The sequence below is a fragment of the Sinohyriopsis cumingii genome, chromosome 13 (genome assembly GCF_028554795.1).
Source record: "Sinohyriopsis cumingii isolate HCF-2022 chromosome 13, ASM2855479v2, whole genome shotgun sequence".
NCBI classification, from domain to species: Eukaryota; Metazoa; Mollusca; class Bivalvia; order Unionida; family Unionidae; genus Sinohyriopsis; species Sinohyriopsis cumingii.
In genome coordinates this window covers 9,607,339-9,626,225 of record NC_142973.1, presented here as the reverse complement: position 1 = coordinate 9,626,225, position 18,887 = coordinate 9,607,339, and the positions used below count along the sequence as shown (strand labels likewise).

Sequence of the window (18,887 nt, the reverse complement as noted above, 5' to 3'; positions counted from 1 at the left end):
TCTTAAGGCCTTTCAGTGTTGGACAGATAGTACTGATAATGCCATTAATGTGGTTGAAATACCCTAAAATAGAGAAACTTTGAAATAGTTTTCGTAGCATAAGCATTTTACAGCATTGAAAGAAGTTTAAGCAGTGTTGTACTTGCCCAATATGCAGGTGAGTGATCTCAGGCCCACTTAGTTTTTGCTCATTTTCTATTAAATATTTGTTTCCAGTGGACAACAGACCAAGACCTGACTGATACTCTTACAGCCATTGGTGTATCAGACCTTCTTGACATCAAATTCTACGAAAACAGGGCTAATGGACAATCAAAGGGGTGAGGCTAATTTCCAGGAGTTTTACATCTTGTGTGTGTTCATGGTCTCCAGACAGCTAGTTTCATTTTTCTTTGATTTTACAAAAGTAAATGACAGGGAATTTTCAAAGTTCATGGTGACCAATTCACTATTGCTATTTTTTAAGCTCAAGTAGAGGATATTGTACTTTCTCCCCCATGCGACAGAGAAATCTGCTTGTTTTGCTAACCTTACTTTTCTTGTCTCAGTCTAGTCATCTCAGTCAAGGTGTCCATGTGCTCAGAACTACTTTTAAAAAAGAAACCCTTCTAGTCTTCTGCTGTGCCTGACGTAGTTGTACTAAAATCAAACAACAACAACAGCAACATATATATAACAAAACTCTAGTAACTTAAGTTAAATCCATGTTTCAGAACACACCTTACAAAAACATTCAGAGAGAGACAAAGACTACTGGATATGACGTCGAGCTTTTTGGTATTATGCTTGTTCGTTCCACACAGCATGGTCAATTCTATCCTATATGCAGTCCTAGCTCAGTATAGTTTTAAATCAGCATCATTAAATGCAGCTAAAGCTACCCAATTTTAAATACTTCGTGTGAAACAAAGCTAAACTGTTAGCTACATTTAATGACGCTGACCTGAAAATGACTGCTACAAATAGGATAAAATTCTCAGTGCTGTGTGAAATGAACAATATAAAAGGAAACACTGCTCCATGCATATAGACTATAGACCTATACACTTCATAGCCTCCCAACTCTCTTAACAACTACGGAAAACTTAGTAACAGCCAGAAAAGTGTTATATAAAACATGCTTTTTTTCTAATTTTATTAAGCATCTCCACTGTGCCCCGGTTGAATCAAAAAGATGCCTACAATATTTAATGACAAATAATACTCATACCAGCCAGAAGAAATAATTTATCCATCAGCACATAATTCCATAAGCAAATTTCACTGTAGCACTTACCATATTTCCAGGACAGAAAAATAAATCTTCAAAGAATCCGTGAACTTGAAAGTTTTGCACATGGTTATCCACTAGAACCCATGTTTGGAGGGTCTGTTATTATACACAGAGGTAATTTTACAATCAATATTTAGGACAACACAAGTATGTCACACAGTTTCACCTACTCCAAAGAAAAGAACAGTTATATATGATAGTTTCCCATGAATAATCTAACGAAAGATGTTACTCTTCGTTACAGCTTGTACCAAGTATAACTAGAGTAGAGCTGAGTAGCCAATATCATTTTATTATTTACAATATAACTTTTCAAAATTGGAACTGATGAAAATAAAACAGTTTCTTGTAATAAATATTAATTATTTATTGTCAATTTCATATAACATCCATATATTAAATGTGATAATACGTCATTATTATGCGACGTTTTATGTTTTTATTTTTCTTTGCTCACATGTATAAACTGTGTACTTCGGACGCAACGGTCACACCACAACCCTCATTAACATGTTTATATTAATGCGCCACATGTAAACATTGGACGTGAACACTAGTACATAATTCGTTTTACTTTAAAGGAAAATATTGGGTGAGAAAAATAATCTACGTTGAGATTTGGATCGAGACAAGGAAATCTCAGTCGCGGGTTTATATTATATGTCTCCCCACTCGGGCAAGCCTCGTGGGGAGACAAATAATATAAACCCTTGACTGAGATTTCCTTGTCTTGGCCCAAACCCCAACATAGATTCTGTATATCTCAGGCATTGACAGTTGCACATATGAAAACTTAAAAACGTTTACAGCATCACTGCATATCAACCATTCTTACTCTTTAAGTATTGGTTTGAAGAGGGTTATTGGGTAAGGTTCTGGTGTAGAAACATTGTACATGTACATCAGCACAATGCAGAGCATGGTATGTTGTGTTTGTCCATTTCCATACCATAAATCAAGCTGTCTGGTCAATATGGCTAGGAGAGAAGGCTTGAAAATCTCTTTTATTACTACCTAATGGATGGTCATATTAAGATTTGGTTTTCACTCAAAGATTTATGATATCTAATTGGTCCAAATGAAAATGGTACCTGTCTGATATCCACTTTGGCCAAAAATCTTACTATAGTTATTACTTTTAAATGGAAAGTTATGTCGATATCACGAGAAGACTTCGAGCTGCAACAGCTAGTTATCTTCAAAGTCTTGTTATTGCTGATCCATCTCAATGGAAAGTAATATTGCCTTGGGGTTTTCACAAGAAGACTTGTAATGGATGATTGGTCCAGAGTGAAAATGGTGGTCACCTACTGTCCAATGTGACCACTTAAAAATATTGTTATCATGACTCCTCCTGAATTGATCGTCATGTCAACTTGGGGTATTTACAAAACAGCTTCTTGTGGTGTCTGTTTTGTCCTAATGGTGTCATTGAGATATTTAGCAAGACTGCCACATTGCCCATCTACAACTATTCACTATTTGTCTTGAATGATCATATCAGTGTGTGGCTTTCACTGAAAGACTTTGTATGATGTCTGCTTGGTTTTAGATGAAAATGGTGCCAATCTGACTTGTTCTATGACTGCATAAATAACCATCTTGAAAATTTTGTATATTGCTGGTAATTTATCGACATTGTGTTTTTGCCAGAAAAACTTCTTATGATGTCTAGTTGTACTAAATAAAAACAATGCCAATTTTAGTTTGAATATTGCCACCTTGGCATCTATCTTGAAAATCTTGTTATCTTTGCTTCTCCAAAACAAAAATCTTAACCAACATAAGGGTTCCACCAGAAGACTTCTTTTCTTGTATTGTTGGTCCAGAATGAAAATTTTATATGTCCACTGCAACAGTTAATTTGAAAATCATGTTATACCTGAAGAAGATAAAGCTGAATTCAACACTCCACACTTGCGAGAAAAAAAATGATCGTATTTTGAATTTCTGGACATTATTTTCAGACATTGGAGCGTCAGTCCCTTTGAGGGACTTTTGTTAACAAAATAAAATACTCATATACACTACAAGACTATCCTAGGGTACCTTCACCAACGTTGGTGGATGACTTAGACTTTGGTTTTGATAAAAGGCTAGTGATTTTGGGATCAGAGGTCAAGGTCACTGCTGAAGGGCGAAAACAGTGTTTCTTTTTTGCTTGATACAACATACCTTAACAAAATTTGGTGGAAGATTTGCATATAGACAGATTTTTTTAATTATCACCCTTTGAATCAATTAAGTCCGCTTGGAGCACCACTGCTGCTTCTGCCATTACATTACTGCTAAGTGCTTTAAACAGACTGGAACTTCAATGAAAAGTGCAATGTCTGAAGCGAAATGTTTAATGCCTGGTGTAATTTGCAATATAAATGAATGGACTGACAATATGAGAGAGTGGCCAAATGTCATGTACGGCAACTTTTACAACTATTTAATCTCATCGAAAGCAGTAGATGAAAAATAAAAGAACTTTAAAAGCTTACATAGTTATATCTACTTCCAGAGTGGAAATATGGATACAGTTTTGCGCAATACATCGAACCTGGAGAAATACACTCATCACAGTAAATAAAGTCAACAAAGTTTGCTTTATTTGTACCATGGAGGGGTTGTTGAGAATGGGTGGTGTACATGTATGGCAGGGAAAGGACAATCGTGCAGTCATGTTGGTGCTTTATTTGTACCATGGAGGGGTTGTTGAGAATGGGTGGTGTACATGTATGGCAGGGAAAGGACAATCGTGCAGTCATGTTGGTGCTTTGTTGTGGAAAATTGAACATATTGTGAGAAATACTTTTTACTGGGGTTGGTTTTACTGATAAGACAGCTTAGTGGAACAGATGTATGAAGAGAAATGTTGAACCAAAATCCCTTGCAAATTTTAAATTAAAAAAAAACAAAATTGGTGACAGCCCCATCAAAGATGACAGAGAAGTAGTGCCTGTTGCCCAAAACACCATTTTATTTGACAAAGGCAGAGTCAAAAACTGCTGTTGACAATTCACCACTTAAAGCTTAGCTTGATTTTAAAAAATGAACAAACATTTCACAAGTGAACCTTCGGATTGTACAGGTGATAACATCTTTTCATTATCAAAGCAGTCATGTTTTACATTTTTTCAAAAGTATGTATGCCTGGTTGTAAATCAATCAATAAACTGCAAAATAAAACTGCCAGTCATTGTAAATGTCCTTTGTGGAAAGACTCTCGAAAATTGAGAATTACAGCTAGCAGTTCATGCAGAGTACCCATTAAAGAGACAAGTGATTGCATCAATTTCATAAGGGATAATTTACATTCAAAATTTATTGGCAACAAATTTACAAAACATGGGCAGGAAAGTGCGGTTAAAGCAAAACAATTTTTATATTTAAATGGCTGTACTGTAAGTGACTGTGGATTATATGTCAGTGGAGGAGAAACGGTTATGTGCAAGTCCTGATGGGATTTTAAATGGAGATACTTTGCCTGATGTTAAAAGTCAATTTCCTAATTCTAACTGGACAGTGTTAGAGTAACTCTTTTCTAATGGCAAATATGATATAAACTTTGTAAAGAGTGAAAATGGAAATGTATTAAAAGTTGAAGGAGGCAGGATTTTATTTACAACAGAGGATTTTATTTACAAGTTCAAATAACTTTGTTTCACACATGGTTGAGAAAGTGTAAACTTTTTATCTGGCATTATGGAGATGACCACATGTTTGTAGATGTTCATTATGATGATCACTTTGTGAACAATCAAATATTGCACCTTGAATTCTATTAGAAGAAGATGATGCCACGTTTAGTTGATGAACGAGAACAGGACCATCTGATGCTATGTAAAGCATTAAAGAAATTCATGTACCTTTAATTGGGACGAGTAACGTCTGCTGTGCCTTTGCATGACACTTCATATTAAATGTGTACTGAGATACACAAATAATCCATATCTGATTCATTCTGATGTGTTCAACATATTTATGATGCTTAAACGTGTTGAATTTTATATTCCATATATAAAAAGTGGGAAATAGTTATCACATGTATGGTAGCTTGAGACCACATTTAAACTGTTAACATAGATCTGCACCCTTTTTAGGCATTGTTAGTTATAACAAAAATAGGGCATGGTTTACTTGTCAATCAAATGCTAGTGCTTTCACTAGCTGTAGAACATGCGGTTTCTTGAAATAATCAGTCTCATAATCGGTGTCTGCAATTTTAATAATCGGCTATACATGGTATCGGCATAATCGGCAAAAAGTGACATTGGTACAGCTTTACAATGTACACTGCTCATTATGACCCCAGATGTTTACATTCTAAAAATCGGCTGGACCAGGACCCTGTGAGTGCCGATACTAATGAGCCCACCACACTAAACTGTTGACATGTTTGTGATTAAGATTTGGCACACGAAGGGTAATTCACAAGCTACAATATAAATATAACTAGGTGATGTTCTGGAATGCGTAGTACACCTAATTTGGAATTTTACATCTTGACATCCAGTTTATTAATGATAGTACTACGTGCCTTTATTTAACCAGTCTGTAGGACGCTATAACATGGAAAAAGTCAGGTGAACTATTACAAGGCCTCAAACAATTATAACTTACGAACAGCTGACCATGACACTAAAACAGTAAAAAATTCACAAAGGTAATTAGCAACCCTTAGGTGAACATTGACACTTCATAATCAAAATATGTATGAATTGCATTATTTATTCATCACATGACCCACATTGTTTAATCATCATCACATGAATCACATTATTCGGTCATCACATGGGGTCGGTGGTTCTTCTCGGGGTTTTCCCGGGTTCTTCCCCCACCATTAATACTGGCCGCCATGCATAGCCTATTGTGTGCTGATAAATGGCGTTAAACCCCACAACAACAACAACAACAACAACAACAACAGTCATCACATGAACCGCATTATTCAGTCATTGCATGAACCACAATATTTAATCATCATCACATGAACCGCATCATTTAATCATCACATGAACCGCATTATTCAGTCATCTTCTGAATGTCTTATAAGATCTGATCTTACACTAGCTAGAGCAGCACACACGATTAAGTGTCATCCAAAAGTGAAATCATGTGAAATTTGTAAGGAACTAAACGCGCATTCACTGTGTATTTGTGTTTCACATAAGGATTCTTTTTGTATATATTTTTTTTATAGTTGTTTGTACATCTGTTGACAGCACAAGAAATTCCACTACCTGTTCTATACCTCAGTTTTATATCCATCATAAAAACATCAATACATCTTCAATCAAGACACGCTAAATATAAATAAAAGCAGCTGATACTGTGATAGACAAATTCGCAGGATTGTAATGCGGATGTACCACGTGACAGAATGGCAGCACACATCAAAATTGACTCAGTGCCAGATAAACCTATTTACGTTAACAGAAGAAGCCTATTCATTTTTGTGTAGATAGGTAAAAATTAGGGTCACTGAAGCTCAGAGGGAATTGGGTTTGCAGAATTTTATTGTGGTTTATTTTACTTTACAGATTGTAGACCAGAAGAACTTATGAGATGGCCTGCTGGTCATCATTTTGTCTTTTTATTGGTTTGAACAAGTTTGTTATTGCTGGCCATCATTCTGTCTTTTTATTGGTTTGAACTAGTTTGTTATTGCTGCTCCTCCTTAACTACATGGGAGATTGCCATGAAACTTTACACATGCTGCAGTGCAAAGGTATAGTTGGTTTTAAATGAAAATTGTGCAACTCAGACATCCAGTATGGCAATCATCCATTTGAAAATCTCAATGAATGGTTGTATGATTATGGGCTTTACATTAAAGACTTATTGTTGGTTCTGAATGAAAAAAGGTGCTGATCGGAAGTTCAAAATGGACACCAGACTAAACATTTTGAAGATCAGTTTACCACTTCTCCACTTGAATGAAAAGTTGTTTCGTCATGTGGTTTTCAATATCGTCATGTGGTTTTCAATATCGTCATGTGGTTTTCAGTATCATCATGTGGTTTTCAGTATCATCATGGTGTTTTCAGTATCGTCATGTTGTTTTCAATATCGTCATATGGTTTTCAGTATCATTATGGTGCTTTCAGTATCATCATGTGGTTTTCAATATCGTCATGTGGTTTTCAGTATCATCATGGTGTTTTCAGTATCATCATGTGGTTTTCAGTATCATCATGGTGTTTTCAGTATCATCATGGTGTTTTCAGTGTCATCATGTGGTTTTCAATATCGTCATGTGGTTTTCAGTATCATCATGTGGTTTTCAGTATCATCATGGTGTTTTCAATATCGTCATGTGGTTTTCAGTATCATCATGGTGTTTTCAGTATCATCATGTGGTTTTCAATATCGTCATATGGTTTTCAGTATCGTCATGTGGTTTTCAGTATCATCATGGTGTTTTCAGTATCATCATGTGGTTTTCAGTATCATCATGTGGTTTTCAGTATCATCATGGTGTTTTCAGTATCATCATGTGGTTTTCAATATCGTCATGTGGTTTTCAGTATCATCATGTGGTTTTCAGTATCATCATGGTGTTTTCAGTATCATCATGTGGTTTTCAGTATCATCATGGTGTTTTCATCACTGTGGCTGCTATGACATATTGATAATCTCGTTATTGCTACCCAACCTAACTTGAAAGTATATCAACATGTGGTTTTCATGAGATTATGATATTTAGTTGGTTCGGAATGAAGATTGTGATGATCTGACCATAAATATGGCTGCCTCAATCAAGATACTGAAAATCTTTTCTCTTATTCTCATGAATGGATGGTCATATCAACATGTAGTTTTTACCAAAAGTTTTTGATGGTGGCTAATTTTAAATATATCACTGAGGTATATCCAGTGTTTACAGGTCATAGCTGTTAGAAACAAAATTGAATGATCTGAACTTGATTTACTGGAAGTCCTTTTAAGACAGTGTGTCGGTCCCTTGAAGGACTCGGGTTCTAGAATAAGTTTTCTTGACCAAACTTTTGTATTGCTTGCCTTTAGGATAATAAGGAAACCTATTTAATGTGGTTTCTAAAAGGTAAGAGGCATTGGTTATGGTTAGTCTGTTAAGAAAATAATGCTTTCTGGACATTGTGTTAAGAGACCAGATACCTTGATCAAAGGTCTGGCTCATTAAGATCCCTTGATCAGTACTTGTGCCAACATAGAGGACTATTGCACCTGAGGTGGGCTTATGATGTGTTATTCATCGTACTCGTGTAATAAACATAAGTTTAAGTTGGTGAAAAATTGAAATTTCAATGGTCAAATTATATTTTTGGTACTATTTTAATTTCTAGTGATACAGAGTGCAAGTTTAGTACACAAAGTTCTCAGCAACTTAGACTTTTGTAATAAAAATCGCTAAGGTACAAATATTTTATTGCAATCAAGAATAAAATGGGAACATCTGATAATATTTTTGAGACTTATGATGCCAATATATTAGCAGGATAGATAGGCTAGTCAGACCAGGTATACTTACCTTGAAACACATTTTTGCTTCTGGCATTTTCAGCTTGTCCGTGGGCATACAGGCAGTGTTTTTCCAGCACCAGTGTAAATTGCTTTATTATATTTCTTTTCCTCAATAGCTTTGCAATTGTGGTTGTTGCCTCAGAGGGTTCAATCAGAATTATATTTGACAAGTTGCCTAAGAAAGAGCTTCATGGCCAAGCACCAGTAGTTACCCCATGTAATAAACAGTCATTAAGCCAGTTTGAGGCACAGGCCAGAAAGGGTGAGCCACCTCCGCAGAATGGTAACTGGGACACTGGAGAGTCATCATTCTATGCAGGTAAATATTTTAAAATAACAAAATTGATTGTTGGGGACAAAAAAAATTCACAACCTATTTGATCATTAGGGATGAAACAATCATTATAATGATGCATCAATAATTTTTCCATATTGATACATGTATAGATGCAAGAGATGAAGAATCAATACAAAACCATACTTACCCAATACAAATTAATTTTATCTTCAGTAGTTGTGAATAATTATTAGTTGTTTGCCTTTTTGTTCTTTAAATTGAGCATTTGTCTGTGATGTCACTAGCACAGGCTCTTGTTTCAGTCAGTTAAAAAATACCCACTAGCTACTGATAACTATATGAATATAAAGGAGACATTCCAGACTGGTTCTTCATGTATGATTTAGATCCTTCACTGACCATTTAATGACCTCTTTTACATGAAGCTTCTTTGTTGTGTTGTGTCATGTCTATTTAGATGGAATATGAAGGCTACACTTACAGCGTGTCATGCAGTGAAATATTACATTACATTCTAATTGGTGGTTATTTTTTGTTGGAGTCCATGGTAAAATAATAACCGCTAAGCAGAACTTAAGGTTATTCACAGCTTGACACACTGGAAGTATTGCATCAAAATTCTGTTATAATAGATACAGAAAGGCAAATAAACTTCTTGCAAAAGAGGCTGTTAAATGGTCTGTAAAGTACGTAAGTCGTATACGGGGAACATGTTTGGGATGCCTCCATTTATATTGACTGAATGTGACAATGGGCTAGAGCATAGAAAAGAATTGGTGAAGGAGGAGATTCCAGTCTGAACAAATTATATTCACCTTGTCTTCATGTGTAGGAGGGGAGTAGGCATTCAAGAATGTCTTTTTTCACTGATAGAAACAAGTGCATTTGGACATGTCATAATACATAAAACAACAACACACCAGACATTCTTAAGATGAAGATACCATCAAGTTGATATATGTATAATTTTTTTATCATTTTCTGTGTATCCTGAATCGTATTGATATATGTATAATGTTTTTTATTATTTTCTCTGTATTGTGAATCATATTGATATATGGCACAAGAGTATTGTTTTACCCCTAACAAATATAACTCGAAAACTGTCCTCTGTGATAGTTGGTACACACATTAGACTTGTCCAAATGTATCCTTGGCTTAATTAAATTAGGAAACAACTTTGATACAGTACAACATTTATTTCAAGTTCATTTTATAGTAAATATTGGTATCATTCACTTTAGGTTACAAGGATCAGGTCCACTGCGGGATTCATTCAAGGATGCATTTTTGTGCCAGTGGGGCAAAAATATTAATGATGGCCAAATCAGTTATGAAACACATGTCCACATGGCATCATGTCAAAATAATTGGTGCAGCTATTTGCAGTTTTTTTTGTGGGTTAGTGGTTCTTTCTGGGGTTTTCCTGGGTTCTTCCTCCACCAGTTATATTGGCTACAATGTATAGCCTAAATTATGATGAAAAATGGTGTTAAACCCTACAACAACAACAACTTGCAGCTTTGTGTCCCCGTAATATTCCTTATTATGATTTCATCTTATGACCTTTGATGTGCATTATGTTAAAGAAACTTGGAGACTGTTGGTTTATATAGATGGGCGATACTTCCTAATGCATGCAAAATCATATTTAACATAGTAACAGATGATATTATTCACATAACATGCAAATATGAATCTTCATGAGAGCCGATTTTCTAACATGTTGATAGATTTTATTGCAAGACATCACCCACATTAATAAATCTAGGTGATACTATCCAACTGAAATTGTCTAGAACAACTCTCATTACACCTGGACCCTCATCAGAATGGAATAAAACCCTACGTTTGAGAAGAAACTTTAGTCATGATGTCCTAGTACAGGTACAGTAGGAACAAAATGACGATCTCTGAGGATAAAGACCATGCATAAAAAATTAATGACGATAACACTAGATGTACATACGGTTATTCTCATTTACGTGTCATTTGATTCTTGCTTTTAAAAGAGACTGGTTGGTATTTATAAACTTTAAGTAAAAGAACACACCAAAATGAGTAACAACTGCTGCAGACAAGTTGGCACAAGAGTAAAGCTCCTTAAATTTAATTCTGATAATAAAATGGACAATGTTTTGACTTGTGTATAGTGTTTTATTTTTTGAAACAAGAAGCATGACTTATGTACATCAGGCTTTTCTATTTTTCATGCAATCCATCATAATCATACTTTGTGAATTGCTAATAAGTAGTGGGTGGTTTCTTTATTGCGTATGGGAAGAGGGCAGATGTTATCACACAAAGATTGGACTCAGGTGAAGAAATAGTTTGTAATTTTGATTTATTTGCATTCAGTATTTTAAATTTTGTGGTGTGAAATTAATAAAGATCTAAAAGCATATTTTTCCACACAAAAAAAGCAAACTACGTGAAATATTTACCCACCAAATTTTGGAAAGGTCCCATTTCCCTGAATCCTAGATTGAACCAATGTGCAGTTTTTTAAGCAAGTGTTTGTCAACTGGGAACTTAGGCCAGAACAGTATGTAAAGAGTTTATGATTTGTAAAGCCCTGAAAAATTCTTGATTTTAATGAGGTGCCTTGAAAATGCCTTTAATTTCAAATAATTTTGTTTTGTCCTAGTTAAGTACTTGAATTCGTTGAAAACAAACTTAATTTTTACCTAAAACAACTTGAATGTTACTGAGGAAATACCACAATGGGTGGATCAAATGGCAGATGATGTGCAGTTTTTCAAACTGAGTAACATCCCTTTGCTGTATTTTTTGCTAATTATGTTTTCATTCTTTTACTTGTGTACAAATTTATGCAGTGGATAAGAAATTAACATGTGGAGGAAGTTTAATTTCCATTTGAAAAATTCCCCTTGAAAACTCTATAAGTCCATGAAAAATCCTTGATAAGTGCTGAAACAAATACTGTCAGAGGATGTATGAATCGTGGAATCATTCCTGTTATAATTCATACACTGATTTTTCACAAAACTTAGTCGTAAATAAGTAGTATGTACGAGAGCAATAGTCCATCTTGAACCTTAAACATTCCTGTTAAAGTATATGCATGAGAATAATAGTGTGTCTTGTATAATGAACACTTTGATGACTTTGACATGTCTGTACAAGAGGTGCAAATTTGGAATTTGATACATGTGCAGAGAGGCTATCCATCCTTTATCATTAGATTCTATATTGTTACATTAAGAAATCAAGCTCCTCAGCCTCTTTGTCAGTTGGAAAGAAACTGTATTATCCTCAGATTTGTGTAGGTTTGTTGCTTTTGAAATTGATCCTTGTGTTGACAGCTGTGATTGTTTTCTCTTTGAAATTGATCCTTGTGATGACAAATGTGTTTGTTTTCTCATTGAAATTGATGCTTGTGCTGACAAATGTGTTTGTTTTCTCTTCGTTCCTCTTTAGCTGGCCCTCGTAATAAAGGTCCAATACAGCAGCAGACCCCTCCACCACCGAAAGGACCTCGTGGTTTTATTCCCCGCAATCAACGACCCCCACCTGGTCCTGGGCAACCAGGTCCTATGCCCCCAAACAGTGGACCACCCATGCATAGACCACCACCTCCAAACTTTGCAGGTAATTTGAATTCCAAAATTTGATGGCGTCTTGGTTGAACAGAGTAAATATTGATTGTATATTGTTTTGTCTGTGCATAGTGTGATCAAGCTTCGATATGCTCAGGGTCATATAAAATTACCCTTCCTAAAATGTTAATGCCAGTTATATGTCCAGGAGGCATTTTCCTACACAAGTTAAGGTCATATAATGTACATTTTGTGAAATGTTTTGCTGATATTTAGGGACTTTGAACAGGCCAAAATTGAATTAAATGTTCTGTTAAACATACTTTAATTGAAAATGTTAATTTTCATTTTAAAAAAAGCTTTCCTCACAGTGTTATAAATTATCAATTCAGGTAATCATTTTCATATTAGATAATTTTCTAGGTTAATTCCTGTTCTGTTTATCTTGCCCGGCAGTAAGACAAAGTGAGTTTATTGTATAGCCCAGTTTCCGCTGCGAGTCATCTGTGTGCATCAAAAGTTGCTATTTTCAGCTTCTCAAAAATCACTAAACTAATTTCATACATACTTCACAGACAGGCAGACAAAACCCTGGCTTGAAAACCTTTCATGTTTGTTAAAATGATGCTTACAGTACTGCTCATGTGTATTTATGAAACCCCATATATCATGATGCGGGTAGAGAGAGAGTGGAGAGGATTAAGAAAAAAACCGACACTGTCTCTCCACATATTCTGATGGAGTTACCGTGGCAGCTCATGGAGAATTGCTCTGCACACCAAAGCAATTAATGCACACCCTTTCACAATTACTGAATTAAGTACTGACAAAAGTTTTATTTATTTATTTGCAAACCTGAAGAGTTTTACCCATGAAAATTTATAGTACTTGACATCATGCGACTTCTTACATTCATGTGTAAAACCTCAAGCTAGTGACTTTGGAAAATTCAAAAGAAGTTAACTCTAGACACAAATGTTGGGCCTATAGTGAATCAGATTTTTTAAGTTACACTGTATAACAGCACAATGATTTCATACTCTTTAGACTGCTCAGTTGGCCCTAGTGGTTAGAGCTTCCACCTCAGATGCACATGGTCATGGGTTTGAACCCTGGCCAAGTCATACCAAAGACTTGTAAAAAAACAATGGTACTAATGGCTGCCTTGCTAGGCGCCCAGCATTTAGTGTTAGAACTGATTGACCTGGTGTCAGAATAATGTGACTGGGTAGGACACGATGCTACTTGTATGCGGCATGATGCCCCAGTGCTAGACATCATTATAAACTGCCACACTGCAGACATCGTAGCGATATGACTGAATAATTGTTAAAACTACATTAGAAAACCAATCACATGCACACTCTTACTCTTCATTTGAAGGTCACTGGCCACCTGTATTGTACAACCGTGTGATAGTCATAGAAGAAATGCATTTGTTATGAATGCACCAAGATGTTTAATTAGATTTAAAAATACACTTTTTTAAAATGAAAAAATAATTCGGCAAGCTCTGTAAACAATTGGTAGTTTCTGCATGCCAAAATCCCTTCTATTCAACCTAGCCATTCAAGTGTTTAATTTCCCCAAGCAAGTGTCTACGAGATACATCTTATGATCACGCTTTTGTACAGCAGATATGGTGCACTGTGTTGCATATGGATGTAACCATAGGAATGATGATGGGACAAAAGGGTTCTTTCATTTTCCAAAAGACTCTGTTTACCACAAAAAAAAGTGGATTGAAAGCTGTGCACAAGTCCTAAATCCCATAGAAAACTCTATGGTGCATATGAGAAGAGGGATAAAAAGAGTGTAAGTAAAATATATCCAGTAAACATTACAGTACAGTAATGTTACTGCAGATGTAAACTATAAATGTTTAAAATAATTACAATACTTTTTTATCAAAGTCTTTATTTAGCATTAGTATAACCAATATGAGGTATTACTCTGGGATGTTTATCATTTATAGGTCTAATCAGTCATTTATTTATAAACAATATATCAGGACATGATAAGTAATATTTTTTTTCCTTTTCCAAAACTTATGGTGAAACTTGTTTTCATCAAGGTATATGTTCCAAGACTTGAGAACAAAATAATTTTATGTTGAATTTGTGCCCTCCACCCCCACGGTACAATAAAATAGATAAACAAAACACTTATTTGAAAATAAAATGGAAGAAACTAAGCTTGCATTGTTATCATTTATTCATTCTTTTATCAGCATGCAAAATTTATTTAAGAAAAAAATTATGTCCTTGAACTCCGTATATGTAGCTGATGACTGTTGGCATATGCATCCTTACTGTAGTGTGTATCGCTCATGTCAGATAACAAAATCGCAAATGAGAAGGGAATATCACCCAATTGCTTCAAGGCACCTTCTATTCACACATGATACATTATATGGTGCAAAATGACAAAGATTGTATTGTGTCAAGTTTAATTATACAACGGTATCTCACAAATAAAAATCATTATTTGAAAATACATTCACAGTGAGTGCAAATGACAATCTTCTCACTAGCATGGGTTACAAAAGTATTAACGCAAGTTTTTTTTGTGTATACTATTTACCCTACGAATGTTTGTTTGAATTATGATTACATGTGGCAAACAAATAGAAGCCCATGTGATGAATTAACACAACTGGCAGCAAGCAATAAAGTCATTTGTTAAAATTTACTAACAGGATATCAAATACAGAAGTTATTTTATTACAAAGCAAGCCAACCCCGGAAACTGACTTTGGATTCTTCTAATTGTGCTGGTGATTTTTTTTATGAAGCCGGCTGACATAAGGAAGCTAACTTTGGTTCCTTTAGATTCTTCTAAGTGTGCTGATTTCTGTTGTTTTTACAAAGTTGGCCAACATAGGGAAGCCTGCATTGATTCCTTTTTACCAGTATTAATTGGAATTTTGAAAATAAATTGGAACAATGGAACAGTTTTGAAAGACACACAGTCTAGTGCATCATGCATGCATATTGATATAAGGCTGAACAGCATATTAGTGTTCAGTAGTTTCATCTAAATGTTTGCTATCCATAGGTTATAGTGTTTTATTTTTGGATATCAAGAAGCATGTACTTTGTCTTGTGGGGAGCCTGTATAAGTGGGAAATCGTAGCTAAGGGGAAGTAACAGCATTTTATACTTCTATTTCGAGTAATTAAATTATTATTTCTTCTTTACACTTGATACTTTATTTAGTCTTTTTGTGCAAGTATAACTAGTTTTAATCATGTAATGCAAATCTGATGTAAAAAGAAAAATGTTAGAGTATGGCGAGTGATCTTTAAGTTGACTCCTTACAATGAGTTTATAACCTGTTTTTTCCTCTACTGGTCATGGAGCACAGAACTTATATGATAGACTTTTGTCCATCATTCATCCATCTGTTAGTACAAGTTTGTTATTACAACTTCTCCGAAATTAATGGAGGAGTGTCATAAAAATTCAATACATCCCATGGTCTAGTTAGAATATCCTGGACACATCATTTAAAACCACTCATATTCACACCAGTGTGTGTGATTAGTTCACTATGTACGAATTATTATGATTTAATAAAATGACCATTAATTCATTGTTACATCGCAGGTCCCCCACCACCCAGACCAGGTGGTCCACCCCCAGGTCCTCCTCCCCCAATGGGTATGCATCCAGGTGGACCACCGCCTAGAATGGGAGGACCCCCACCTATGATTGTAAGTATAGCACACAAAATCTGCATGACATTTAAGGACTTTTGCAAGCCATGGGCACAAATTGACTACACTCCATTTTGACCAGTAGCTGCTTGAGATAAGATTCCCTTACTTTTATTGATTGAATGCATGCTGACATGCTGAACCAGTCATTGCCAGCCTGAGTAAACATTTTGCAAATTGCTCGTAGGTGAATATCGGTTGTATTATTTTTTTTATTTTTCTTTGCTCCCTCATTCTGTTGACGATGTGTGACCATGTAGGGCTAGATAACCATTAAATTCAAGAGAATAAAAAAAAAAGAAGAAAAGAATGGTAACAATCAAAATGACTACAACAAATACAGGCTTGAGATATAATAATAATTAAAACAGCGTGCCATTGAAAATTGGCGGTAATGTTGCAGTAACTATTCAGATGATAAAGAATTGCTAATCATGTCACAGGTCAGTATTACATGTATGTTATCTCTTATAGGGGGTTTTCCCCCAAAAGTGGCGCTACGAAAACCTGCTTAAAATGGCTGATGTTTACAGCATGCGTCAAACAGGTGCTTCCATGCGAATTGAGTAGAGGCATCCAGAGGCGCTTGCATGAGGTAAAGGGTTAAAATAAAATAGGTACCACTGATAGAAGCATTTTTTCTTTTGATTTGACATGGCACAGAAGTGATTATTGTTTATTGATGACCATGCATGGAAGTTTTTTATTTTGCTGTCCGTGGGGTAGTGTTATGTTTAGATGGAATAGCCCTGAGCACTACTGTTCCATTTCAGTTATTGGTCATTATTTTAGAGTTCAGGGACTTGGATTACCTTTTTTTTTTTTTTGATGTTCATTTGTCAGGCATTGTTCATGCTGCGTTAGTGAAACTGATGATTTGCATCTCTATTACTAGCACACCTTTGCAGCAAAAGTATCCCATTGTGACTTAAGTTTTATCTCTTACTGGCTTTGGTTAAATTTGGCATGCTGCATGCATGCCTGTTTCCTAGAATCATGAAACTTGGTGAGCGGATGCATCTTGATAATTTCTGCATCCATGTTGTAAAATGATCATATTGTGATGTTTATTTCATGCATCTGTGACTTTGGTATGTTTTTTTATTTCAAATTCATTTATCGGATGCTTTTTATGTTCCAATTATGAAACCTGATAATTGGATGCATCTTTGTTTATTCTACATCTTTACAGAGATGATCACTGTGATACAATTTATGCTTTAGTAACATGGATAAGGTATTTGTGCTTATAACCACATCGTTTCTTCCATGTTGTATACATCGTAGCTTACGTTAAAGGTTCTTTCTGAGCATGCATTTGGGAGAAGGAATAAATATGTTTATTCTGCGTTACTATTCGATGTTAATTGCTCTACATGGCCAACTTTGTAATGTACATGTGCTTAGCTGCCAACCCTCACGAATTTAGTGTGAATTTCACGACTTTTTCAGCGATTCACGGATTCACGCCGCAAGCCAAAAATTCACGAATTCTCCAATCCTCAATTATTTTAAATCTTTAATAAAATAACCGATTTCCCGTTAAGCGCTAGTCATAATATTCGCAGTTACCGAAACTGTCCGGTACTGCTTGTCGCGATATTAGTAGATCTACAGCCGATTAGTACAGTTGGCCCGGTAGCAAGCATTTTAGCCTATTTTAATCTGTATGTATAAGAGTAGTTTTACAAATGCATTTGAGAGAAACTGGGGCCTAGCCGGAATTTTGCTCCGTGCATGCGCCACCAACAATGATTTGAGTTACGGTTCAGCATCGCATGTACGATTTTGAAAACGTCTTCACCACTAAGAAAAAAGAACTTTATTACTCAAAAAGTGAAGTTTAATTTGGAATATATCAAAAATTGGCCGTGCATTCTGCCATTAAACATTGATATTCATCATGCTTTTTGCACTCAGTGCGCCATCGCAGAGACGATGTGAGGAAGCACGTCAGTTGCAAAAAACACGTAGAAGTTGGGAAAATTAAGAATTCGCAGATTTCAGAATATTTTAAACAATTGGCGGAAGAAATGCAGGCTACCAACACTAAAGCATTATTTGTGAGTTTTCTTGTCGAACACAATCTACCTTTATCAGCTGGAGACCATGCTAAACATTTGTTCTGATAAATGTTGCCGGACTCGAAAATCGATTCCAAATTTTCGTGTGGAAGGACCAAAAGTGCTGCAGCTCTTGTGCATTCCTCACAGCAACGGTGCAAGCGAAAGTGTATTTTCTCTTGTGAGGAAAAATAAGTCTTTAGGGCCTCCTTAGCTGCAGAAAATTTGTCAGTAATTTTAGTCACCAAGATCAACCAGCCGGCAAGAAGTCTGAACTGTTTAGAAAACAAATTTACGATCAAGCAGTTGAAGAAGTTCAAGTCTGCCACAGTATCATGTCTTGATAAATAAATATTTCTGCATATATGTAGTGTTTTAGTTTTATATTGCGAACTTGATATAGTGTAGTATTGACGGTCGGAGTGGATGGAGTTATTGTCATGGTATTTTTCACGAATTCTTGTCCAAATTCACGACCTTT

The 18,887-nt window shown here is 35.4% G+C and overlaps 1 protein-coding gene across 9 annotated transcripts in view; it reads left to right on the top strand.

The window, feature by feature from the left end:
- The window catches only part of LOC149784927 (cleavage and polyadenylation specificity factor subunit 6-like), a 117,609-nt gene that overhangs the window by 11,663 nt on the left and 87,059 nt on the right, over positions 1–18,887 (top strand). For all 9 annotated transcript variants that reach the window (XR_016425331.1, XR_016425332.1, XM_089978547.1 and 6 more), the window contains exons 4-7: positions 217–320; positions 8,884–9,086; positions 12,507–12,677; positions 16,234–16,340. Coding sequence is in view for 7 of the 9 variants with exons in the window: in XM_089978547.1 (XP_089834673.1) it covers positions 217–320; positions 8,884–9,086; positions 12,507–12,677; positions 16,234–16,340 (585 nt within the window). In the remaining 2 variants the exon portion in view is untranslated. The remainder of the gene's footprint in view (positions 1–216; positions 321–8,883; positions 9,087–12,506; positions 12,678–16,233; positions 16,341–18,887) is intronic.